Here is an 11927-nt window from a genome sequence, read left to right on the forward strand (position 1 = left end):
CATTTCCATGTATATATGAATGCACATTTATACATGTATGTACATACATACTGTACATGTGTGTATATATATTTTACACACACCATGTATATATATATACTGTATATATACATACATACATACATTTCCATGTATATATACACATGAACACACATTTATATGTGTATGTATATACATACTGTACATGTGAATATATATTTTAAACACACACACACACACACACACAAACACACACTTTCTAATCAACGATTACCCCCCCTAATAAACATTGTCCACTCCATAGTTGTTGAAATCCAAGGGTAGATTTATTCCTCACACTAACAAACATACACACATCCAGCACAGAGAGCCTACAGTATTTCTAAGTGCTCGTGGGAAAATGCAAATCAACAAAAAAAAAATCAATTAAGAATCTTTCTGGTTTACAAACTTCATTTCTGGCTGTCAGATTATTACTGTCATTATTGCTGAATGCATGTTGTCATGCAGACAAGATGGCGGTGTGGTGTTGCGCGGTCATGAAAGAGGCGCGGTCACTCAAACTTGATACCCTGGGCGAGCGGGAGATCCTTGCTGTAGTTGATGGTGCAGGTGGAGCGCCTCATGTACTGCTTCCACGAGTCGCTGCCGGACTCTCGGCCGCCGCCCGTGTGTTTCTCCCCGCCGAACGCCCCGCCGATCTCGGCGCCGCTGGTGGGAATGTTGACGTTGACGATGCCGCAGTCGGAGCCCTTGGGGCCGAGCCAGCGGAAGACCCGCCCCATGTCCTTGGTGAAGATGCTGCTGGACAGGCCCTGCTTCACCTCGTTGTTCCAGGCGAACGCCTCGTCCTCGCTGGTGAACTTGAGCACGTAGAGGATGGGCACGAAGGTTTCCGTGTGGACCACCGTGGAGTCGTGGGGCAGACCGGTGATGATGGTGGGCTCCACGTAGTTCCCGGGGCGCTCCATCACTTTCCCGCCACAGACCACGGTGCCGCCCTGCTGCTTGGCCCGCTCGATGGCGGCCAGGTACTGCTGCACGGCCTGCTCGGTGTGCAGAGGGCCATACAGCGTGCTGGGATCCCAGGGGTCTCCGATGCGGACTTGCTTGTAGGCTTTGACGATCCTCTCGATCACCGCGTCGTGGAGGCTCTCGTGCAGCATCAGCCGCCTGGTGGTGGTGCAGCGCTGGCCGGCGGTCCCGACCGACGCAAAGACGGCGGACGGCACCACGAGGTCCAGGTCGGCGTCCTCGAACACGATGATGGCGTTGTTCCCTCCCAGCTCCAGCAGCTGGCGCCCGAACCGCTCCTGCACCATCATGGCCACCATCTTGCCGACTTGGGTGCTGCCGGTGAACGACAACAGATTCACCCGCTCGTCCTTGGCCATGGCGCTGCCGATGTCGGCGCCCCCGCAGGTCATGGAGCAGATGGCGCCCGGGAGGTCGTTCCGCTCCAGCACCTCGGCCACGATCTTGGTGACGGCCACGCTGGTGAGGGGCGTGGTCGGGGCTCCTTTCCAGAGGCAGACGTTGCCGCATATCAGAGCCAGGGCGTTGTTCCAGCCGTAGACGGCCACGGGGAAGTTGAAGGCCGTGATGACGCCCACCAGACCCACGGGGTTCCACTGTTCGATGAGGGCGTGGCCCGGTCTTTCGGAGGGCAGGACCGGCCCGCCGATCATCCTGGACAGTCCTACGGCGTAATCGCACACGTCGACGTACTCCTGGACCTCTCCCACGCCCTCCACGTAGATCTTCCCCATCTCCAGGGACACCAAGCGGCCCAGGACGTTGATTTTCTTCCTCAGCGCGTCTCCGATCTGCCGGACGATCTCTCCTCTCTTGGGCGCGGGAATGTCGGCCCACGTCGTCCAGGCTCCCTTCGCCTTCTGGACCGTTTCTTCGTACTCCGCCATGGTGGCTTGGGCCACTCGGGCGATGGGCTGGTTGTTGGCGGGGCAGTAGGAGGTGACCGCCTCCCCGCTGCCTCCCCAGCGGCCGTTGTAGACGCCGGGGTTGTCCTCGGAGAGACCCAGCTCCTTCAGCCAGGCGTACTCAGGCTGAGCGATGAGGAGAGCCGACATTCCTGCGGACTGCTGGCGGTGGACAGACGGGAAGATCCTCCTCAACAGGAGCCTGCTGGGCTGGGCGATGGTCAGGGTGAGGCAGCGCTGCATGAGTGCTGCCAGTAAACAAACAAAAAAGCGGTTTTAAGTTATGGTTACCTACACTGCAAAAACTGAAATCTAAGTAAGATGAAATATCTCAAATATGGGTGATATTTGCTTATTTTCTGTCTGATAAGATCATTCTTCTCACTAAGCAGATTTTATGTTAGAGTGTTTTACTTGTTTTAAGGGTTTTGGTCCTAAAAGATCTCAGTAAGATATTACAGCTTGTTGCTGAGAGTTGATGAGCTATATTGAGTATAACATGCCTGAAACTATTTTTGTCCAAATGTCCAAAACACACCCAGCTATGGTGCACAGGAAGGCGGGGAAGAAGAGGGGAAAAGGCGGCCAAAATGGTCAAAAGTCCCAATTGTGTCCAAAATACCTCCCCGGGTTCCAGTCCCACAAGTCCCGGGATGCAAAAAATGTCCAAAACGCACCCAGCAAAGTTCCACGAGAAGTGGGGGTGAAAAGTGAGAAAAGTCGGCAAAAGTCCTCAAAAATGTTCAAAATACCTACCCAGGTTCGAGTCCCACAATTCCTGCCGCCGGCCACACAAGTCCCGGGATGCCCAAGATGTCCATAACACACCCAGCCGAGTCCCATGGGGACGGGGGATAAAAGTTGGAAAAGTCGGCAAAAGTCCCAAAAATTTTCAAAATACCTACCCAGGTTCGAGTTCCACATGGAGTGAGGACTTGAACCCGGGTGTGATTTTTTAACATTTTACCGACTTTTCTCACTTTTCTCCTCGCCTTCCCGTGGGACTTTGCTGTGCGCGTTTTGGACATTCTGGGCATCCCGGCCGGTGGCAAGACTTGCGGGCCGGGGACTCGAACCTGGGTAGGTATTTTTAACATTTTTGGGACTTTTGCCGACTTTTATCCCCCCTCGCCGTGGGACTCGACTGGGTGTGTTATGAACATTTTGGGCATCCCGGGACTTGCGCGGCCATACATAAGATTTAATGTTAGAGTGTTTTACTTGTTTTAAGTGTTTTGGTCCTAAAAGATCTCAGTAAGATATTACAGCTTGTTGCTGAGATTTGATGAGCTGTATTGAGTAAAACATGCTTGAAACTATTTTTGTCCAAATGTCCAAAACACACCCAGCAATGGTGCATAGGAAGGCGGGGAAGAAGAGGAAAAGGCGGCCAAAATGGTCAAAAGTCCCAATTGTATCCAAAATACCTCCCCGGGTTCCAGTCCCACGAGTCCCGCCGCCGGCCGCACAAGTCCCGGGATGCAAAAAATGTCCAAAACGCACCCAGCAAAGTCCCACGGGAAGTGGGGGAGAAAAGTGAGAAAAGTCGGCAAAAGTCCCCAAAAATGTTCAGAATACCTACCCAGGTTCGAGTCCCACAATTCCCACCGCCGGCAGCCCAAGATGTCCATAACACACCCAGCCGAGTCCCATGGGGACGGGGGATAAAAGTTGGAAAAGTCGGCAAAAGTCCCAAAAATTTTCAAAATACCTACCCAGGTTCGAGTTCCACATGGAACTCGAACCCGGGTGTGATTTTTTAACATTTTACCAACTTTTCTCACTTTTCTCCTCGCCTTCCCGTGGGACTTTGCTGTGCGCGTTTTGGACATTCTGGGCATCCCGGCCGGTGGCAAGACTTGCGGGCCGGGGACTCGAACCTGGGTAGGTATTTTTAACATTTTTGGGACTTTTGCCGACTTTTATCCCCCCTCCCCGTGGGACTCGACTGGGTGTGTTATGGACATTTTGGGCATCACGGGACTTGCGCGGCCATACATAAGATTTTATGTTAGTGTTTTACTTGTTTTAAGTGTTTTGGTCCTAAATGATCTCAGTAAGATATTACAGCTTGTTGCTGAGATTTGATGACCTGTATTGAGTAAAACATGCTTGAAACTATTTTTGTCCAAATGTCCAAAACACACCCAGCAATGGTGCACAGGAAGGCGAGGAAGAAGAGGGGAAAAGGCGGCCAAAATGGTCATAAGTCCCAATTGTGTCCAAAATACCTCCCCGGGTTCCAGTCCCACAAGTCCCGGGATGCAAAAAATGTCCTAAACGCACCCAGCAAAGTCCCACGGGAAGTGGGGGAGAAAAGTGAGAAAAGTCGGCAAAAGTCCCCAAAAATGTTCAAAATACCTACCCAGGTTCGAGTCCCACAATTACCACCGCCGGCCGCGCAAGTCCCGGGATGCCCAAGATGTCCATAACACACCCAGCCGAGTCCCATGGGGAGGGGGGATAAAAGTTGGAAAAGTCGGCAAAAGTCCCAGAAATTTTCAAAATACCTACCCAGGTTCGACTTCCACATGGAACTTGAACCCGGGTGTGATTTTTAAACATTTTACAGACTTTTCTCACTTTTCTCCTCGCCTTCCCGTGGGACTTTGCTGTGCGCGTTTTGGACATTCTGGGCATCCCGGCCGGTGGCAAGACTTGCGGGCCAGGGACTCGAACCTGGGTAGGTATTTCTAACATTTTTGGGACTTTTGCCGACTTTTCCAACTTTTATCCCCCCTCCCCGTGGGACTCGACTGGGTGTGTTATGAACATTTTGGGCATCACGGGACTTGCGCGGCCATACATAAGATTTTATGTATGTATATTTATTATATATTTAAAAAAATAAATAAAACATGGTTATAAAACTTGAATGCAAGTGTGTATGAGTACTTTTCGAGCACATTCAAATACACCGTGGTAATAGTGATTTCTATATGACATTTTCATACTGTTACATCCCAACTTGCAATGGTGAGGATCGACATTGCACCATATTAGGGCTGGGCGATATATCGATATACTCGATATATCGCGGGTTTGTCTTTGTGCGATATAGAAAATGACTATATTGTGATATTCGAGTATACGTTCTCACGCAGTTGCTTTTAGCTGCGGGCATTACACTACAGGCGTTTCTCACTCTTTCTTGTCTATCCTTCTCACAGAGACATAAAACAAGCGCACCTTCTTACATACGTCACCATACTGTCGCGCGTGCAACGTCATACGCTCTCGCGGAGCAGAGAGGTAGCGGCATGGGTAAAGTTAGCTGTGATGCTAACGGAGAGGTGCGAGTGGTAATATGAGCGAAAGAAGGTGCGAATCTGGTAACAAATTAAAGAAGAAGAATTAATTCCAACGAAAAACAATCATCTGGCTTCAAGCGGGAATATGTTGAACAGACATCAGTAATATGTCAAGTACTGCTAATATGTAGCATCGTTTGAAAAGTCACCCGCTAGAGAATGAAGAGTGCTTGAAACTCTGCATGTCAACATCTCCGTTCGGTGCCACACCAACAAAATGCCGAAGCAACCATTTCCACATCAACACCGTATGAAACAAATAGTCAACAACAGAAGGAGATAACGTCCGCAGGAACCTACCACATAGTGAAGGACATACGCTATTTGATTTCCTATTATGCAGCTCATTTTTATTTGACACTTATTGAAATATCTTGTGTGACATCATGCACAAAAGTGCACTTTATTTGTTTTAAACTATTGTAGTGGCGTTCTGTACAAAAAGTGCACTTTAATTTAGTGTTGTTTTGATATGTCATCTTAGTGACATCAGTGTTTCCCACACATTCATTTATTTGTGGCGGCCGCCATGAAAGAATTACGTCCGCCACAAATGAATTTTTCGGCTTTTAACTCGCTCGACCGCTCATAAAAGCAATGGGACTGTCTGTGAATGTACCTTGTAGTTACAACTCCGGTGCAGTAGGTGGCGGTAGCCTACTATGCATTGTAACTCCGCCAATAGCACTTAATTCACCTGGTGGGCCAGAAGAAGAAGAAGAAGAAGAAGAAGAAGAGGGACAGACGGACGGGATCAAAATACGAGGGTAATATAGGTAGATAGGTTATAGCTGCATCGCTCGTGGCTCGTCATATATTTAACGTTAATCCGCGATTTCACCGAGCGTTTCACTGACGGTGAGCAGCCTGACGCTGCTTCATTAACACCGCCGCTGTTTGACTCGGGGGCCGGGGCAGACGCACGTAGTAACAGTCACGTGTTTTCATACCGACGATCTAACGTGTCCAGGTTATAACCCTGTTGTCAATAAACACACATGGACTGAAGCTAAATTGTCCACTGTCCACTGCAGCATGTGAATGCAATGAAAAGAATACAATCTGAGCCAACCAGTTGTTAAAATGTTGTCCAGGTTAATGTTTTGGCCATTAAAGGCCCTTCATTTCAAGATTTCAACTGTGATCGGGCTTTAAACAGGTGGCTGACCTGTTCAGATGAGTGTAACTGGTCAAAAAATGTGAAATAGCATTTAATTTTACATGTATGCAATGCCATTTAAATGTAATTATAGATAATAATAATAATAATAATAATAATAATAAATACTGTGTAGTGTTGTAAATAGTCAACGGGAAGAATTTTAATAAGATATAAACCATGAGCACGACACAGCCAGAAAAAAACCTAGGCAGGACAAGTAAAAATATTGGGGCAAGTAGATTTGAGAAGTCGGGCAAGTAGGAAAAAACCTTAACGTTGAACCCTGCATGTGTTGAGCTGCCGCCGCTTAAGGTTAGACGGCACTGTACATAGAGCGGTTCTGCTCGTTAGTAATAAATTCTAATGTTGGATGTTCACTCCTTCACACAGATGAGTATAGAAAAATATTTTCAACGGCCGAAAAGGGCTCGACTCGGAGAGGAAGTAGGCCTACAGTCCGGACCACAGGTGCGACCTGTTCAGCAGCAGCAGGAGGAGGAGGAGGAGGTTGACTGACTGTGGCAGGACACCTCTGCCTCTGTTTCACTTCATGTTGCTGGTAAATAATATGGTTGTAGTAGTAGGCTAAAGTTAAATTATTTAGTATTCACTAATTAAAGGGGCAGAGCTTTAAGAGACATTTTAGCTTTTATATTTTATAAGATATATTTTTTGTAAGAACCACAATTAATAAAGATATTTCAGTGAATCACTGTTCAAATCTGTATATAAATATGTACATAAAATGTTGTAATTATATTCCAACTCCGCATTCTTCTTGGTCATCGCCGCTGCCACCCCCCGACCACACCACCACAAATAGATGCCTGTCCTGTTGGAAACACTGGACATCATGCACAAAAGTGCACTCATAGCTTGTTTTAAAATGTCTCTGACAATCTTGCACTTCTGTTTTGGAAATGACATGAATGTTTGTGCCACTGCTTAATAACTGTTTAATAAATACACTTTTGGTCAATTGACTTAATTGTGATTTCCCTCTCTGCATGAAAGTTTAAAAATAGCATATATTAATGCAGTATGAAGAAGAATGTTTTAATGTAGACACATAGAATCATCATACTGCTGTGATTATATGCATCAAGTGTTCATTCAAGGCTAAGGCAAAATATCGAGATATATATGGTGTATCGTGACATGGCCTAAAAATATCGAGTTATTAATAAAAGGCCATATCGCCCAGCCCTACACCACAGTGTTCGGAATAGAAACAACTCTTGTATTGGAGCTCATTAGATGGTGCAGGCCACCATAATGTGCAACAATATGATTGTTTTCAATGCAAACAAAACTGAACAGAGAACGATTCACAAACATACACCGTATATTTCTCAATCCACGTACACATTAACTCCAGACTGTGGTTTCCTGCAGCAATGAGCAACATATAAATTACATACTGGAAGTTTGAAAACCAAAATATGTGTTAAAACTAGGCTTGAAATGCTTGTGTTCCATCATTACAGCTATAGGATAAATGGCAAATAAATTAAATCTAATCTTCACTGTCGGTATCAAATCTAGGGATGGGAATCGAAAACCGGTTCTTGTTCAAACCGGTTCCAAAAATATCAATTCCTTGGAATCACTTTTTTCCTTTAACGATTCTTCCGGGTGGGGATGACGTCACTATGTAAAGTGAGATATGTCAAGCCTTTTTATTTGTTATAATTGTGATCAACATGGCTTAGTTTTTAAAACCTCATATTTTCTGACATTTCCAATTCAAGCAAGCCATAATCATCAAAACTATAACCAATAAAGGCTTGACTTATCTCACTTTGCATGTAATAAGTGAATATCACGTGTTACATTCTTGTGTAATTTGCACATGATTAAATTGTACAGAAGAATATCAATTTCTTATATTTATTTACAAAAAAGCATTATTTTCTCTTCTATACAACATAAGTGCCTCTTGAGAACTCACTGAAGCTTTAAAAAGGTCATGTTACCTCTAAACTAAACTAAACTCATGCTAATGCACCCTTTTTTTCGTCTCCAAATAAGACTCGATAAGAAAACCTTTAAGGAACCAAATCGTTATCAGAATCAAAAGTGGAATCGGAACTAGAAAATATCTATTCCCATCTCTGATCAAATCTGATAGTTCTCATCTATTTTCACAAATGTGTGTTTGTTGTAGTGTTACATTGTTATATTTATTCAAGGCTTCAAATATGACCCTATTTTTGCATTTTTTTAACTTTTTATTTTGTAACTGGATGTCATAAAAAGTTGTATTTTGCTGACATTAAGGCTGCAGCTAACGATTATTTTTCTATCGATTAATCTATAGATTATTTTTTCGATTAATCGGTTAATCTATAGATTATTTTTTTCGATTAATCTATAGATTATTTTTCCTTTTACCGATTATTTTTTTTATTTAAAATGAAGATGAAAAAATAAATGTTGGCCAGTTTTTTCAAAAGGCATGACTTTTATATACAAAAAAAAAAGTATGGCCACTCAGTCAACATTGACAACAACATGACAAAATATTCTGTAACAATGTAAACATTTAAAACTTTTAACATTTAACAAAATTAAAAGTAGCTTATTTGCTTTTTAATGTGCAAATATAAAAGTAAACATCCAGTGCAAATCTTAATATTCTGCAATAGTATAAGCATTTCTAAAGTAAAAGTATTGCTTATTTTGCTTTAAAATGTGCAAAAATAAAGATAAACATCCAATACAAAAAAGTGCAAAACGAAATATTCTGTAACAGTGTAAACATTTCAACAAAAGTAAAAGTATTGCTTATTTTGCTTAATAACACAACAATGATAGTATGATTAAAGTGAAAGTTAATTGTTGGTTTGTACATAGTATATGTAACTGTTAATGTTGTAAAAGGTATTTGCACAACTAATTAACGTTAGCGTTAAAGAGGAGCGCGTCTTTGTAAACACTGAACAGGCACGCCAAACGCGCCTCTCAGAGCGAAACAGTGTTTTAGTTTATGAATTTACAACGCAGATACAAATGACACATTCATGATTTTGTGTAATGATGACAACGTATACTCACGCGGACGATTGACTAGTTGATGGTGATGGCAAGAACGCTGTCGGATGTTTTCTTTTCAAATGTTCCTTCATAGCCGTTGTGCTGCTATGATAGGCCATTTCCGCTCGACACAGTGTGCATACAACAACTGTCAAGTGTTTTGCTTTTTTCGCTGTGCTTATCCCACACTTGAAGGGATGTACCAATGCTGAATGTGGCTTCTGGATTTCACTCAAAAGACCAGACCGTAGTTACTTTTTCCTTTTATTTTGCTTTAGTTTGCAACAGTTTTTCCAACCAAGAAACAGCTTCTTTTTTCTTCTTTAGTCTTTTTAGTAGTCTTTAGCAGTGTTAATAGACTTTAGTTTCTTTAGCTGTCATTAGCTGTCTTTAGTAGCCTTTAGCTTCTTTAGTAGGTGAAAAACCTTTAAGGACAAAACACCACAAGATTAACATGCTGTAAAAAATCAATCAATTATCAATCCCATAATTTACAACTATTAATTAGGCTATTAAACTCTTAACCATTAAACAAGTGCAAGAAAATGGACAAATCTTTTCCCTTTAAGTTAAAACAGATTTTAAATAAATTGTCTCAACATAAATGCACCAAGATACATATAAAATACATTTAACACCAGAAACACAATAGATAAATGCAACAGAAAACCCAATATGCAAATACATAAATACCTAACCAATTAACCACCTATTTACATACATATTTAAAATCCATATTCAATATAAATATATTATTAATTTAGCAGTGAAACACTCAATCTTAAACGCTGTCTACTGGTAGAAAAATGCCCCTTTTTCTACGCCCTCACCAACACAGTTAAATCCAACACTTTAAATTGAGCGACTTCACCCTCCTGATGAAGCAAACTGCTCCAACATTTATCAAACTAAGCAAAGAATATCAACACTAAACAACAGTTACATAACACACTGTGTGTATTTAGCCTCCAGACTAAGCACGCTACATGCACACAAACCCCCCCCCCATCTCACCAGCGCAACAGGTGCGCCACACCCACGAAGAGAAATATTAAATCTTACATACTTTTGGCACAACTCTGGGTTATCTGTAATGAACTAAACCTTTTTCCACTCTGCGCTGGCGTCTTTTGTACTCCTTGATTTGACACAGCGGTCTAATTACCGGGCTCGCGCACCAGCAGATGAGACAGGAGCGCGCCGCGTTATACCTGCGCGTGAACGTAAACTGATCGGCTCTGATTTTATAAGCCGACTGGCCGAAATAATGCCGAATTATATACATTTCCTGGGGTTGCCTAGGTGAATAGGGATGCGGATGTGCTCTAAGATAAAATATAATTTTATTAAGTGGGGTTTGGCTGGTTGCTAAACAGCCACGGTTGCGAGCTCGCGCTTCAGCTGACGAGACAGCTGTTCACCGCTACAACATTATTAGGCCGTTTATTGAAATACTCCCACACCTTTGACGACTTTTGGCGTGCTTTTTTTCCCTCGCTCGCACCGCTCGCATCATCTGCTTTGCGCTCCGCCATGACGGCAGTGTGACGTAAATATGCGACGCGTCGAAGCATAAAAACGACGTCGACGTATTTACGTAACCGATGACGTCGACTACGTCGAAGCGTCGTTTCAGCCTTAGCTGACATTGTTACATAGTTTCTTATTGCTGGATTTAAATATTGTTAAATTGTTCAAAGTTTGGTGATAATTTTTCTTTAAAAAATGTGTTCCGTGTTTATTCTGATTAGAATTATGATCAACAAATTGAAGACAAAATGGCATAATCCTATTTACAAAATGTTTATAAATACAAAGTATTAGTATCTGTGAAATAGGCCCTGTATTTACTCGGTATTGGTTCTACGCCAACCTTTGCCGTATTGCAGACCTTTAGGCCTATAAAAGAGGCCAATGTGATTTCTAGCATTATACCAACTATTTATTTACTTTATTGATCCCCTGGGACGTGTGCACTCAGGGAAATGAAGGTTTTATTAGCAGCAATAGAATAATCACACAGGCTGTCCCCCACATGTAATTGATCAATAAGCAGCAACAATTGTAAAATAGAGCAAAAAAAATGTAAAAACAAATATATATTAATTAATTATAAGTTTTGATTTTAATTGTGTGTATAACATTTTTAGCCTTTTTAAAATAAAATATGTACATCATTGCAGTTTCTTTAAATTATATGATGGAGTCATTATGACCACGCTGCCAATGCCACAAGTTTATTAAAAATAACAACCAAAAAGCTGTGAAAACTATGATGCTGTGCTCCAAAGTTGGATTATTTACGGAATTTGGGTGAGCCTATGGCTTTACATTTTGTTACATACACACAAACACAATATATATATATATATATATATATATATATATATATATATATATATATATAAGTGACGTGCAGTCACTGGAGGCAGGTGAGGTGGGGCCTCACCTGCCTCCATCGTGGAAAGAAAAAAAATGTAAAAAGAAAAAAAATTTATT

General features: G+C 42.7%; 1 protein-coding gene across 2 annotated transcripts in view; it reads right to left on the reverse strand.

Annotated features, from left to right (window-relative positions):
* Positions 1-533: 533 nt before the first annotated feature.
* aldh7a1 (aldehyde dehydrogenase 7 family, member A1) overlaps positions 534-11927 on the reverse strand; it is a 14788-nt gene continuing 3394 nt past the window's right edge. For both annotated transcript variants that reach the window (XM_061976154.2, XM_061976155.2), the window contains exon 2: positions 534-2167. In XM_061976154.2, coding sequence (XP_061832138.1) covers positions 534-2162 — 1629 coding nt within the window. In that variant the 5' untranslated portion in view covers positions 2163-2167. The remainder of the gene's footprint in view (positions 2168-11927) is intronic.

The sequence above is a fragment of the Nerophis lumbriciformis genome, linkage group LG14, assembly GCF_033978685.3.
Source record: "Nerophis lumbriciformis linkage group LG14, RoL_Nlum_v2.1, whole genome shotgun sequence".
NCBI lineage: Eukaryota > Metazoa > Chordata > Actinopteri > Syngnathiformes > Syngnathidae > Nerophis > Nerophis lumbriciformis.